Genomic DNA, 14896 nt, shown 5'->3' with positions numbered 1-14896 from the left:
GGTGCGACGCCAAATCTCCTCTTTCACGTGTCTCAGAGCAAACAGAATGATGATATGTCGGACCTTGTTCTCAATCTTCTTCCCAACTCTATGCACCACATCCACAGATTCTTCAAGCTTTGATATCATATCAGGTGCGATCTTGCCAAGAATTCCAATAACCAGCGATCTGACACCTTCATCTCTTTTCTCTTCTAATCCTTTAATCCGGAGGCACCACCTCATTTTGTACCTTTCTTGCTCTCACACTCTCTCCTTGAGATCGTAGTTATCTTTGGTCAACTGCTCGTTTCGTCTCTCCAACTCTTTAACCTTTTGTTTACATTCTTTCACCTCCTCCGAGTTGAACTGAACCGCTTTGGCTAGGCTGGCTAGCATCGTACTAGCTTGCTTGCATTGCACACTCAGGTCAGCTAGCTGCTCGTCCACTCTTTTTTCAAGGGTTTTTCTACGTAGTCATGATCCGTTCCTTCTCTGCTGTCTTCCTTTCCATCACATGGCGATGTTGTTTCTTGTTTTTTGAGGTCGAGTTTGAATTTAGCAGGTTTAACTATACTTGGGGCAGTCATTTTACTACTTTCGAGTGGAAACAATAACGAACACAAAGTAAATTCTGGGACAAGTTCAACGAGCTCCTAATTCGTGCGACTGCTCAACTCGCCATCTTGCGCCACCGTCTCACTACTAGATGAACTTGTGACACACATCTGCAGCAGAGGCTGAGTGGCTGCTCTCACACCTGGAGCATCCAAATCGACCCACAAACACGCTGAAAGATGCAATGCCATCAATGTGGATTGTCAAGACTGAGAGACCTCTTCCCTCTGACCCCTCCCCAAACCCTCAAACCCTCCTACCCACCTCGACATACAAACTCTGTGTGGCTTCACGTGTTCTGTTGATGTTTACATGATCGAAATAACTTGAACACAAACACAAACAAACAAAGAGGAAGACCGCACCGGAAGGAAACAACTACAAGTCCCAGCATCCTCTGTGTTTAGGGAGCAGCAGTGAAAGTGAAAGCAGGAGGAGGAAGGTGGAGCTGAGGCAGGTGAGTGTTAACATGAATATGTTTCTTCTTATGACATAAAATAATTCCACGCTGTTCGTGTCTGTGGGTGAAATGTGAGGCCGGTCGGCTCCTCTGAGCGCTGGTTTCCTGTAAGTAGAGAGGAAGTGAGTTTAGCTGAGCCTCCGTTTAGTGTGAGAGAGCAGGAGGAGAGTGAGAGCTGTGCTGAGGCAGGGTGAGTGTTAACACCGCTCTGACATTACTGTGTCTCTGTGGCGGGAACAACAGGCTCCGTCAGTGGAGGCAAAAATAATCAGACTTTGGTTTTTCAAAGGAAACAACTTTATGTCGGAAGTTCCCGCACGCTCATTGGATAACGAGGTGTCAATCTCGACCTATTAGCCAATGAGCGTGCGGATTCACAGAAAGACCCGCCTTTATCACGGGACTTTAAAAACTACAATGGCGACAGAAACTCCGTGAGTGGAGTTCAGGGTGACGTTATGAAACTGTGACGTTTGAGCCACTTCCCGTTGAACGTGAAACTGATGGTTTCTGGTGTTTGGGTCTGTTTTTCTGTATTTATGCAGATAAAGTGTAAACTCAGATGAATTATACCATCAAATGTTAAAGGAAAATATCAGGATGAGTGTCTGTGAGCTGAGAAGGACGTGAAGCGAGCAGTTTATCCCAGAGCTGAAGCTGCTCTGTGTGCAGAGATGAGCTCAGATTCCTGCTGTGATTGATCAACAGTCACAGAAATGTAGACTTGTAGTTATTACTGCAGTATGGTCACAGCAGATACTGATAAACATGTATTATGAGGATGGATGATCAAGTTTCTCACTCTCTCCTTTAAATCTCAGTTTTTTCTTCTTCACAGTTTATCTGTTAATTTATTAATGAATAACACTGAAAGAGTTTCTGTTATATTTCCCCTTGAACATCAGCTTATTAGGGCGGCATTAGGAAATAGCCCCCCTCCAAAGAATGAATAAATGAATGATGATAATAATAAAATGATTCAAAAGCAGAGCTCAGAGTGGTAGAATGGTCAAACATGGATCCACGGGTGGTTCAACTGCATTTGGTGACGTGACTAAAGCAAATCTTTCAAATAATCCCACCATCAACGGGATGTTGTCTCCTTTACTACGGTTACTTTACTTGGTCGCCGTGTGAATTTCTTTGAAATGAACCAAATTCTTTTATTTGTTGGTTGTTGCATATTTAACCTCTACAGTCAGGAAAGGAGGAGATGAGGCCTCAACAATGTTGGGTTGTAGCTGTGGTTCAGGTTAGAGTGAGTGTCCATGGAATAAATGTAAGTCAGTGAACTGGAAACATGACTGTGTTCAAACTTTGTTTTCCTTTTTATAATGAGTCTAATCAAAGGTGGACAGAAGTATCTCCACTGTGACTTTTCTGTGTCACCATCAGAGCTTCTGCACAGTGTGGAGAAAGATCCAGAAGCAGAGCTGGACTGCAGACAGCCAGTCAGAGCAGCTGTGTACAAAGTAAGACTGAACATCTGTCTGCTGATGGACTCATTTCTGAAAACTGGACTTCTTGTGTTGTTCAGACATTGAAGAGTTTTCTTTCTCTTTAGTCTCATTGTTTTTCTTTCTTTCAGCAGATGTTGGTGTGCAGGAGGTTTTAGATGAACATAAGATCAGTCTGAGGAGGAGATGTGAACGTGTGACTGAAGGAAGTGATGAAACAGGAAGTAGAACCCTCCTCAACAGGATCTACACTGAGCTCTACATCACAGAGGGACAGAGTGAAGAGGTTCATACCCAACATGAGGTGAGGCAGCTGGAGACAGCTTCCAAGATGGACGCCCTCCATGACGCTCCAATCAGGTGCCAGGACATCTTTAAAGCCTTACCTGACCAACAGAGACCCATCAGAGTGGTTCTGACCAACGGCGTGGCTGGTGTTGGAAAAACCTTCTCAGTGCAGAAGTTCACTCTGGACTGGGCAGAGGGCTTGGAGAACCAACATGTCAGTGTGGTGGTTCTGCTTTCATTCAGGGAGCTGAACCTGATCAGAGATGAGCAGTACAGTCTTCTGGAGCTGCTCCATGTTTTCCATCCAACATTACAGAAGGTCACAGCAGAGAAGCTGGCTGTCTCTCAGCTTTTGTTCATCTTTGACGGCCTGGATGAAAGCAGACTTTCATTGGATTTCACCAACAGGAAGCTGCTGTCTGATGTCACACAGAAGTCATCAGTCAGCCAGCTGCTGACAAACCTCATCCAGGGGAATCTGCTTCCCTCGGCTCTCGTCTGGATAACTTCCCGACCCGCAGCAGCCAATCAGATCCCTCCTACACGTGTTGACAGGCTAACAGAAGTACGAGGCTTCACTGACGCCCAGAAGGAGGAGTACTTCAGGAGGAGATTCAGTGATGAAGAGCTGTCCAGCAGAATCATCTCCCACATGAAGACATCCAGGAGCCTCCACATCATGTGTAGTATCCCAGTCTTCTGCTGGATCACTGCTACAGTTCTGGAGCACATGTTGACTACAGAGCAGAGAGGAGAGCTGCCCAAGACCCTGACTGACATGTACTCACACTTCCTGCTGGTTCAGACAAAGAGGAAGAAGAACAAGTACCATGAGGGACGTGAGACGAGTCCACAGGAGCTGACGGAGGCTGACAGGGAAGTTCTTCTGAAGCTGGGGAGGCTGGCGTTTGAACATCTGGAGAAAGGAAACATCATGTTCTACCAAGAAGACCTGGAGCAGTGTGGTCTGGATGTGACAGAGGCCTCGGTGTACTCAGGAGTTTGTACAGAGATCTTCAAAAGAGAGTGTGTGATCTTCCAGAAACCAGTCTACTGCTTTGTTCATCTGAGCATTCAGGAGTTTCTGGCTGCAGTCTACATGTTCCACTGTCACACCAACAGGAAGACAAAGGTGCTGAAGATGTTTCTAAAATCAGAATCTTTCACCAAGATGATTTTCAATCTTTTTGATAACAAAGATCTCCAATCACTTGATGTATTTCTGAGCAGAGCCATGTATAAATCCCTCCAGAGTAAAAATGGCCACCTGGACCTGTTTGTTCGCTTCCTTCATGGCCTCTGTCTGGAGTCCAACCAGAGACTCTTAGTAGGTCTGCTGGGTCAGACAGAGATCAGTCCAGGAACCATCCAGAGAGTCATCAACAACCTGAAGGAGATGAACAGTGATGAAATCTCTCCTGACAGAAGCATCAACATCTTCCACTGTCTGATGGAGATGAACGACCTCTCAGTACATCAGGAGATCCAAGAGTTCCTGAAGTCAGAGAACAGATCAGAGAAGGAACTCTCTGAGATCCAGTGCTCAGCTCTGGCCTTCATGCTGCAGATGTCAGAGGAGGTTCTGGATGAGTTGGACCTGCAGAAGTACAACACATCAGAGCAGGGACGACTGAGACTGATTCCAGCTGTGAGGAACTGCAGAAAGGCTGGGTGAGTCCAGATGTGATCATTAACATCATTGATCAGTGTAGGTTGGTAGTTTAATGTTGAAAATAAAATCAGATTGTAAGCAGAAAGTGTTTGTGTCCGTACGCTGCAACCTTCCACACCATTCCTTTATTGTACAGACTCAGCAGCAGCTCCATGGATCCCAAATCCAAGAGTGGAGAACAGATTTGAAGTGTGTCACATCCATGCAGTCACAGCTGTTTCCACCATGTTTCCACTGATATTAATCCTGTTCAATGACACGTTTCATATCAGTGAATATGTTCTTTAGGACGTCCACTGACATGTTTAAGTGTCCTGCTGGAAATCACTCAAATCATCCATGAAATCCATGAAAAATCCTTTTAGTGTTTCTAACTTCACCCTCTGTCCTCTCTCTCTCTCCATCCTCCTCACTGCTTCTTTCACTGATAATCACACAAACATCGTATTCAGCTACAAAATAACACAATAATATCATAGCAGTGAAGCTTCTGTGTGCTGGACTGGAGAGTCCAAACTGTCGACTGGAGACTCTGAGGTGAGTTCACTGACTGCGGCTGTTGTTGTTTTTCTATATTTCAGGTCTTTGATTGATGTTTGAAACTTTCTTTAGTTACTAAATGTTCAGGATGTGTCTGACGACAAATGTGAAGAAGTTTGAGTGCTTTCAGAAATGTTGTCTTTCCAAACGACTGAACAACAGTTTTTCCTTTTGGCTCCAAACAGAAGTGACAGACTTGAGCAGGGTTCATTTAAAGGCTGACAGAAGTGGAGTGGTGACGGGGAGATGTTTGACAGGACAGTGTTTCAGCCTCCACAGGTTCATGTTGTGCTCCATCAGTCAGTGAAGATGAAGTCAGTGCTGATGAGGCTGTAGAGTGTGTGAGGGATGTGAATGAGGATGATGAAGATCTGATGATAGCAGATAAAAACAGGCTGCAGAGACTTTGAGCCATACAGGGCACACAGTGTGTGTACAGAACAGCTGAAATCATTATGGAGGCCTCACTGGAATATGGAAGCATCACAGTACAGCTTCAGTGAAGCATTAAAGTCTCTGATATGAGATGAGAAATGAAGCAGCCAGAGCTTTTTCATGAGTGGAAATCCACTGTGACTGTGAGCTGCTGCTACAGCCTCCAGATTAGCCAGCAGCTCATCCTGCTCAACATTTTCTCACCAACTTTAATGGAAGTGTGATGTTTTCAGCTGGAGTGATGGTCAGGGTGGCCTCCCTCTCCTCTTCTTCTCCTCTTCCTCTTTCATTTGTAAAGCCACTTCTGCTGCTTTCATTCATTTGGAAGTCCTGTAGCTGAGTTTGGGAGAGACTAATAGCCTCGGCAGCAGAGGGGAGAAAGGCTGTAACACCACCACTTTACTCTGTTCTACCTGTCACATCATTTTATCAGGAAACAAATATGCTCATGTTTTTACTATGTTTGTCTTGAAGATGTAAGAAGATCACATGGTGCTTTTTATTATTGTGTTGGTTTGTTTGCTGTCTCTTGGATGGAGCCCAGCTGTGCGTGGCCCCTGGGCCTGTGGTCAGAGTGTGTGCTGGATAATCCGGCCCAGGATGAGGCCAAACTGACATGGGATGAAATGTCTGTCACATAATTGAGCTTAGTGTAGTTTCATTTCTGCACAATTTAAAACAACCAAAACTTTGTTCTGTCTTTTCTATGTTATACTGTAGACTTTCTTTGATACTGTGTCCAAAAGGAGCAGCTTTTACTTTGAAGGGGAGGCGTCTCTGTTTCCTCTTCAGGTTGGATGATGGAAGCAAATTAGTAGCTGTGTCCCAAAACGTCGGCTGCATCCTCCAGAGGCTGCATTTGAAGGCCGATTACGTCACAGCCAGGCGATGAAGGCTGTCCGTATTTGTCGACTCCTTCAAATGTGCCCGACAAATGCGTCCTTCATTTCCCCGAATTTGAAGGATTCGTCGGGTGTGTCCTTCGTGGCCCACCATATCCCAGAATTCATAGCGCGGCCCAGCCAAATTTCAGCTGCCAACAATGGCGGCAGCTACTAAGTTTTCAAATTACTCTTATTAATCTTTCTGGGTCACAAAATAAACTTTTAACATATTTTCAGGCGAGAAAGTAGCTGTGTAAACTTCAAATATCTGCTTGGTTTATCAAGACATCGCATATTTGCAAAAGTGTGCAGACGTTTTCGGAGACGTCTGTTACCCACCCGCTCGCTAGCAAGCCGGGGGGTTCAATGGTCACTCCAGCCGGCGAGAGCAGCGGACGCCCGGCGTCATCGTTTTCAGACCCCGCTCTTTCGCTACTCAGGTTAAACATGATATATAAGTCACTCGGATAACTTAAAAATGTAATTGTTTGCCTTTTTTCTGTGTTTTATTTGTTCCGGAGTAAATCGGTTTGGCTGAGATCAAAGTTCCTCCGGGATTTTCACACAGCTGAATAAACGTTAAACAGGAAACTGATTAAACAGAAGTGTGAGACGGTCGAGAATTTACGCCAGTGTCCTGTTATATTTTAGATAGCAAGGAGCAGACGGCCGAGTTTATTAAACTCCACCAACACAGCGGTGACGCAAATCTGAAGGCTAGACCGTCCCATTTCACAGCCTCGCACTTCCAGCCTTTTCGATCTTTGAAGGACCCGGCCCACGTAGACCGCGAATACCGGGTCCTCCGAAGGATGCAGCCGACGTTTTGGGACACAGCTAGTGTGTGATGTTCTTTCAGTGTTGCACTTTGTAGACGGTCCCTGAGCACTGGTCTCACAGCCAGCTGCACATAGAGACCAGTGTTGTTAGTCCAGGTCAGAAGATGACTTGTTGGAATGAAAATGAGCTTGTAGTTTGTCTGCTTTAATAATGTGACTGGAAAAAGGTGTTGGACTTCAAATATGTCCATTTCTTTCACACTTCACCTTTAAAAGTGAAGCCTTGTGGTTCCTGGAAGGAAAAACACGACTTTTTCAAGTCTTTGTCCTGTTTTTATGATAAATGTACGACTTTAATGTGAAACATTCAGAGTTTTTTCTCTTGTTGTGTTTGTTTGAAGCTGCTTCCTGTTGGCTTCAGCTGTTTGGAGTTTCCATTTTCTAAACTTCTACATTCTGAACCTTCTTCAGCTCTGAACAGATGATGAAACACTGAATGATTTCAAGCTCACACTTTGTCTAATAAACTTACATCTTTCATTCTTTATACAGATTGAGTCGCTGTGGTTTGTCAGAGATCAGCTGTGATTATCTGGCAGCAGCGCTGAAGTCCAACCCCTCCCATCTGAGACAGCTGCACCTGTACGGAAACAACCTGAAGGATCCAGATGTGAAGCAGCTGTCTGATCTTCAGCAGAGTCCAGACTACAGACTGGAGACTCTGAGGTCAGTAGAGTGATGGAGTGAGTGGGTGGTGCTGTCAGCAGTATTGTACTAAACACAGTCAGTATGAAACAAAGATCCAGTGTTTCCTGTAAAGCTGCAGCTTCTCAGTGAAGCTGTGAGAGGAGAATGGTGACAGGCTTCAGGATTGGACACAAACACTTCCTGTTTCTGACCTTTATGGTCACCATGGTAACGGCTGACACGCTCTGATCAAACACTGTCAACAGCCAATCAGCTCTCTGAACAAAGCAGCACGCAGACCAATGACTGCATTCATTTCCAAGTTTAAAGCAGTGAAGAACACAGTCTGTAGGTGAGGAAGAATTTAGTGAGAGCAGATGTTTGGATGGAATTCCTCCAGTTAACAGCTGGAACCGTCCATCTGGATTGTTGGGCTTGTTGTTGGGGTTCCTACAGAGCTCAGAGTGGACACACCAAGGTTCTTCTAATGAATGAAAGTCCAAACTCAAACTAGGAGGGAAAAACATTTTCATCAACTTCAATAAAAATCCAAAGATTAGAAAAAGTGAAGCAACAATGAGTCCTAGTACAGTCCCAGCACTGAAGTCCCTGCTGCTCTTTATACTGGATGTGCTGCATCACTGACTGACAGCTGATGAAGAGTCTCTGGAAACACTCGTTTATCTCCTCTGCTCTTCCTTCTTCTCTCTGCAGGTGGAGCTGGTGATGGTAAACAGGACGGTGTGTGTGCTGAGAGAGGAGGAGCTGTGTCCTGATGATCCAGAGAGGTTGAAGCAGCAGCAGCTTGTGTGTAGAGACGCTCTGACTGGGCCATGTTACTGGGAGGTGGAGAGGAGAGCTTCATCCAGCAGTGACTGACAGAGGAATGAGAAGAAGTGCAGATGACTGTCAGTGCTGCAGAGTGAACTGCTCTGAGAACAGCTCCACTGTCAGACACAATGTAGAGTCCAGCATCATCCCTGTGTGTCCCTCTGGATCTGACAGAGGATCATCAGTGTATCTGGACTGCTCTGCTGCTGCTCTGTCCTTCTACAGTCTCTGCACAGTCTCTGTCTGACTCTGGCTTCAGACCCTCCTGGATCAAACTCACCTGGAAAGACTTTCAAACATCACTCAATAGATTTGAATACAGAATATATTTGATATATACTGTAGATGTACTGTAGAGTTGCAGTTTGTCACTTGTAAATACAGTCTGTGAGCAGCTGTGAGCTGAAAGATCTTTCTAGAAACACGAAATGTTTTCACTCTTCTGTTGCTTTTTCATATATTTCCACAACATTAATATTGATCCCACCTGTCTCACCTGTTTCATGCTTTTATACATTATAACAGGACACGTGTGATCTGAGCGCTGCTGTGGTTGCTGTGCTGCACGTCTTCATTTAGATAACAGAGACATCTAGTGGTTCAGAGGGAGAACTGCAGGAGGCGGAGCTGTGTTTTAGCATGGAAAACTTTTTATCTTTTAGGCGCAGAAACAAATATGACAAGTATCAGTGTGAGATACAAAAGGTCACATCAGTCAGCAGAGGGAACAGTGATCACACAGCAATGTAAGAATAGAAACATAACAGTGAATCTGGACATGTATACAGATGGAAGCAAACAAACAGGATGTAACACTACATTAAAGCCACAAATGTGAAGAAAACAAACACAAAGGAAAATATATTTGATCTCAGGAATCCAAATCAGATGCTTTAGAGCAGGGGTCAGCAACCCTGGGCACGCGTGTCACAGCTGCCATGTGAAGGGTTAACTGATGGCACGACCATAGCTGGACTGGCCATCGGGCATACCGATGATGATTTTTCGTTTTTATGGGCTGATGATGTTTTTTTTATTTTTTTGTAACGGTATAAACAATGAAAGATGGCGGATTGGCCGGATGCTGGTCGATGTGTAAAAATAAGTCAGTTGTTTGGTGGTGGCTATGGCGGAGCTTCCACAGAGGCAGCAGGTGGATGAGGGAAAGGGGAGGCAGGAGGAGCAGAGACCCGAGGCGGCCGCCGGTCCGAGTGTCAGGTGAACTGAACTTCAGGTAAGAAGTTATGACCTGCAGTCTGTCTGGGTCAGATATAAACCAAGTTTAGGTGGAGTTTATTTTCCTTGTGCTGACTTTTTACAGTCAGTTATAATAACTCCCACTCAGAGGAGACCAGAGATCACATTAACATGTGTGTCTCTGTATTAAGAAACATGACATATTGGCCCAGTTTATTTTTCTTATCATTGTTGTGAGGAGACCATAAATAGCATTTGTATTTTCTGTTGTACAGTTCATTTGCTGTTATGGATAAAAAGTCTTTCTTTGTTTCAAAGTAGCTGATAAATATTCGCTGATAGCTGCAAACATCTGTGCACAAATATAATCCTATGAAGTGGTTCTATATAGTGTGTAATTTATTGCTAATGCAATCATATGGCACATTGACTTCTGAGGAAATGTTAGATGCACTCATCATCAGAAAGGTGTCCGACCTAAACCAGGGGGTTTAGAGCATCATAGAGTTTTTGTGGTTTGTTTTCTTTAAGTCATTTCACAGATTTTCTCTATAATTTCAATTCCTTGAATAAAACAACAAACTTAGGGGATGATTTTGTAATCCAACTTTATGTATGAAAGATTTGACTAAACATAAAACAATCTTCCAACTCAGTCGTCATTCTTATCTTGTGAAATCAAACCAAATGTTCTGTTGTCTCTAAATCAGGGATTGATGAAATCTTTGGTTGCATCCATTTATGAACATGTTCTCATTCATATTAAATCGTAGTCTAAGTCCTTCTTTAGAGGGATAAATGTCATTCATTATCTTCAAATGTGTTTCTGTTGTTTTGGGGGGAAGTTTGAAGTCCATTGTTCAAAGTCTGTTAATGAAACTTTATGAAGTTTATGTAGGATGTTTCTCCTATTTTGTATTTGTTTGAATTATGATGTATTTCTGACTCTTTCTGCCACGATGCCAGGTCTCTCTTGAAAACAACATTTTTAATCTCAATTAAATTTTCACCTGGAGAAATAAAGATGATAATAATAATTTTGTCTTCAGGGAATCATTTCTCTGTAAAACAGCTTCTTCTGAAACTCTTGTTACATTTCTTGTTTATTGTTTGCTGGTTGTAGAAAAATGTCATCGTCTCTGTGTGAACTTAAACTCTACATGTGGTGTCAGCTATAAACGAGCTCTAGAGTCTAATAACGATGCTTTTATTATTGTCTGGTATCCAACCTAACCCTGGGCCTCTGGCTGAATGTGAAACACCAGCAGATGTTAAAAACTGTCTGGGTTACACGTGCATCACGTCGTGTGCTTCCTGACATGGATATGATTGGAATCTGGGCCTGTTCAAGCGGTGCTGGTATCGTTGTTGTTTCTGAGACTTTCCAAATCTTTACTGGATAAAAACGTAGCAACTGATGGATTTAACATTTAGCTCTCAGACTGTCCCAGAAAAGGCGGAGGTCTGGAAGTTTATGTGAAGCTCTGTCTTGCTGCTCAAGTCTTCTTCTCTCCATCTGCACCTCAGCCATTTGAAATCTTGGCCTTAACTATTGATCTGTTTGGAAATCAGACTGTTGTTGGCTGCTATCAGCCTCCACCTGCTTCCCCCAGCACATCACCGTCTCTGGTTCAACTTTTATCTGAGCTGCATTTTAATGACGTCTTTCAGATGGATGATTTTCATTGGGACTGGCTTTCTTCTGTGTCTGATGATTTTAAGGCACGCTGCTTGTTTTTAAAACTGACTCAAATTATTTAAAGCCTCACACGCCTTGATCCTAAACACCCAGATAAATCTGCTCTTATTGACCTTTTTTAACTAATATGCTGCGTAAGTTTTCCACATCTGCAGTTTTTGCCAACGACCTGAGTGATCACTGCGTAGTTGGTGCTGTGAGAAACACTAAAATCTCACGCTCCGAGCCCGCATCAGTTTGAACTGGGGTCGTATTAAACAGGCTGACAATGTCAGTTTGGGAACATTTACAGGAGAGTTGTGTCTACTTTGTGGACAGACACGCCCCTTTTTGCCAGGTCAGGGTGAAAGGTCGGGACAGGCCTGGTTTGGTTCAGTACCGGCCGATCTCCTACATGAGAGAAACCAGGCCTGGGCAGGAAGTCTGGCTCTGATGCTGATTGGCTACGTTTTCATTAGCTGTGTAATCGGATTACTGCCTCCATCATCAAGATGTAACTATTTTTTACTTTAACGACTGACAGTCCAAACGACCGTAGGAGGTTTTGGCAAACTATAAAGTGTCTCTGCCAGCTGTGACTCCTCAGAGCTTCCTCCTCACTTAAATATCGACTCCACTCCTGTGTCAGACAAAACTGAAATGTTGCTTTAACAAACACTTTGTTGCTTCTTGCTCTTTGTTCAGCACAGTATCTGATGGTAAACCTCTTGCACACAACTCTGCTCGTAGTTCCTGCTTACTGATACCTTTTCCTTCACACCTGTCACAGTAGAAGAGGTTTGTAAGGCTTTGAATAGCCCCAACACCAGAAACTCATCCTCACAATCGTTCTCCTTCCTTCTTGCACTTGGCTGCAAATATCATAGCTGAGCCAGTGTCTTATATTTTTAATCTTTCTCTACAACAGAAGAACACCACTATACTCTGTGTTCTCTGGTTAACTGGTCCTCATTGGTCTTACACAGGATGGTCCATTAGTATCATTTTATCTATAAATCTGTTTCTGGGTTACTGCCTCCTATTCATCAGAGTACATGTTAGGCAAACAGTTTAGTCACAGCCTGCAGTCTCAGGACATCATTACATCCACTGTTCCATCAGTTCATGCAGAGCTTGGGAAGAAGGCGTTCTCCTTTTCTGCTCCGTCTTCATGGAAAACATAACCGAAGGATTTAAGGCTCTCCGTTGATTTCACTTGCAGACTTCAAAAGACGTACACATGTTTTTGTGAAACCATCTCTGGGAACTTGTTCTCGTTTTTAATGTGACTGAGTACATTACACAAACTTTTCTCTTATTGTTGTAATTTTAATATGTGTGTCTGGAACAGGTCTCTCTTGTAAATGAGACATTGAGTCTCAATGAGCCGACCTGTATAAATAAAGCTTCAATTACAAAGTCCTTTGTATAAAAGCTCCTTCAGCTGCCAGTGGGACGTGCTGTGGCACTATCGGTTGCAGAGCCTTTATATTGTTAGTTAGAAACTACAAATATAATGGCTCACTGTATTTCAGAATCAGAGAAACTTTATTAATCCAGGAGGGAAACTGAGTTGTCATAGCAGCAAATATACAAGAAACAACAAGCACTCATATAAAGTGAGTGTAGAAACAGAGTTATGATAAATAAATATTCAGATAAATAATATCAATATATAATATAAATAATCTATAATCCAGTTTTGAGTTCCCTCCCCAGACACCTTAACGCCCACTCACATCCTGGGCCATCTGACCTCAGGAAATCACATGATAGGGTGGGGCCAGGTTTCACAATGAGCTCACCCGAAACCCTGGCTGATTAGGACCCCCACCCGCTTTCACACCTTGGCTCATGTGATTACGTAGAGGATCATCAGGGGGTCCTTTGTCCCTCTTTGGGGGGAAACTCCCACTGGGTTTAAATCTGGGACTCCCCACCAACTGACCTTAGAACTGAAGAAGCTTCTCAGATGAGAGGTGAAACGTCTTCAAGCAACTCAAAGAAGTCCAGACGCTTTTCTTTGCAAGCTCCTTAGTCTACAATGACCTGGATGACTGAGAACCGTCACAGACAACTCAGTCCCATATTTTAGGTTATTCTGAATAAATCGTTCATGCCCTCTCTTTGGAAAGAAGCTGTTGTGGTTCCTGGTCCTAAATCTAGTCGTCCAAAAGTTCTAAACGACTTCAGGCCTGCTGCCCTCACCTCAGTCTTTGAAAAAATCATCAGAAATGTGATTATGGAAGACACTGAACTTCAGCTTGATTCAATGCAGATTGCACATGAGCCCAACAGAGGAGTGGAGGACGCGCTTTTGATTCTACTTCACCTGATTGTCAAACATGTAGAGAGTAAAGGACTTCAGTTCATCGATTTCTCTGCTTCTTTCAATAACACAGCCCCAGATTTGAATCAAAAGACTTTTAGAACAGTTTGAAATCCGGACAAACCTGAGCAAGTGCAGTCATATAAATATCTTGATGACAAATGCTATTATTTTTCTGTAAAGCAAATTGACCTAAAAGTAAAGTAACCTTGATATGTCAGGATGTAGATGTCCCACCCAACAACGTCACCCAGCCCTGAAACATCGGTACTGTTCAAGGCAGCATTGCTGTCCACACGTCCATCAGAGTGTTTCTTTGGACTTCATGGTGTTGCTGCTCCCAGTATTCTCTGAGACAACCTCTGAGGCCGTCACAGAGCAGCTGTATTTGTACTGACATTACATTACACACAGGTGCACTCTATTTAGTCATTAGCACTCATCAGGCAATGTCTATGGGCAACTGACTGCACTCAGACCAAAGGGGGCTGAATAATAATGCACATAACAATTCTCTTCACTCTGCTGACAAGAGATTCAACCCCCACTATGAGCACCTTCTAAAGAGCACCATTGAAAGTATCCTCACCAACTGCATCACTGTGTGGTATGACTCCTGCACTGGGTCCTGCAGGAAAAATATGACAACGGGTAGTGAGAGCAGTGGAGAGGATTGCAGGGTCCTCTCTTGCCTCCCTCCCCAGGAGATCTACTGTGCCTGCCTCATTCGAAAGGTCCTCTTCATTACAGGTGACTCCACTCATCTCTTCAACAGCGTCTTCAGTTTGCTGCCATCAGGAAGGATACTGAAGAGACCTTTTGACCTTTACATTTTCGTTAATATCTTTAAAACAGAAGCAGCAGAAACGAGAATTTTAGCAGCACAAACCAGCACAAGCGTAGCACAGTTGATTGACACCAGTTTTGTTTGATTTAATTAATGTGGGGGGGCTGGTTGACCTCTGGGGACCTCTAGAAATTTTCTTGAATATCTTTAAAATGATAGCAGCACAAACAAAAATTTTTACAGCACAAACGTAGCATAAACGTTTGATACCACTT

At 43.7% G+C, this 14896-nt stretch overlaps 1 protein-coding gene and 1 pseudogene across 1 annotated transcript in view; both read left to right on the top strand.

The window, feature by feature from the left end:
• LOC146634638 (protein NLRC3-like) overlaps positions 1-14896 on the top strand; it is a 272849-nt gene that overhangs the window by 203059 nt on the left and 54894 nt on the right. The window contains exons 14-15 of the mRNA XM_085377980.1: positions 4964-5011; positions 7665-7838. Of these exons, the coding sequence (XP_085234106.1) occupies positions 4964-5011; positions 7665-7838 (222 nt within the window). The remainder of the gene's footprint in view (positions 1-4963; positions 5012-7664; positions 7839-14896) is intronic.
• LOC146634640 (protein NLRC3-like) lies at positions 1475-4477 on the top strand (annotated as a pseudogene).

The sequence above is a fragment of the Diplotaxodon limnothrissa genome, linkage group LG3 (assembly GCF_057381915.1).
Source record: "Diplotaxodon limnothrissa isolate DT_005_m linkage group LG3, D_limnothrissa_male_GT1.1, whole genome shotgun sequence".
In the NCBI taxonomy this organism is placed as follows: Eukaryota; Metazoa; Chordata; class Actinopteri; order Cichliformes; family Cichlidae; genus Diplotaxodon; species Diplotaxodon limnothrissa.
This window is presented reverse-complemented; position numbering and strand designations above follow the sequence as displayed.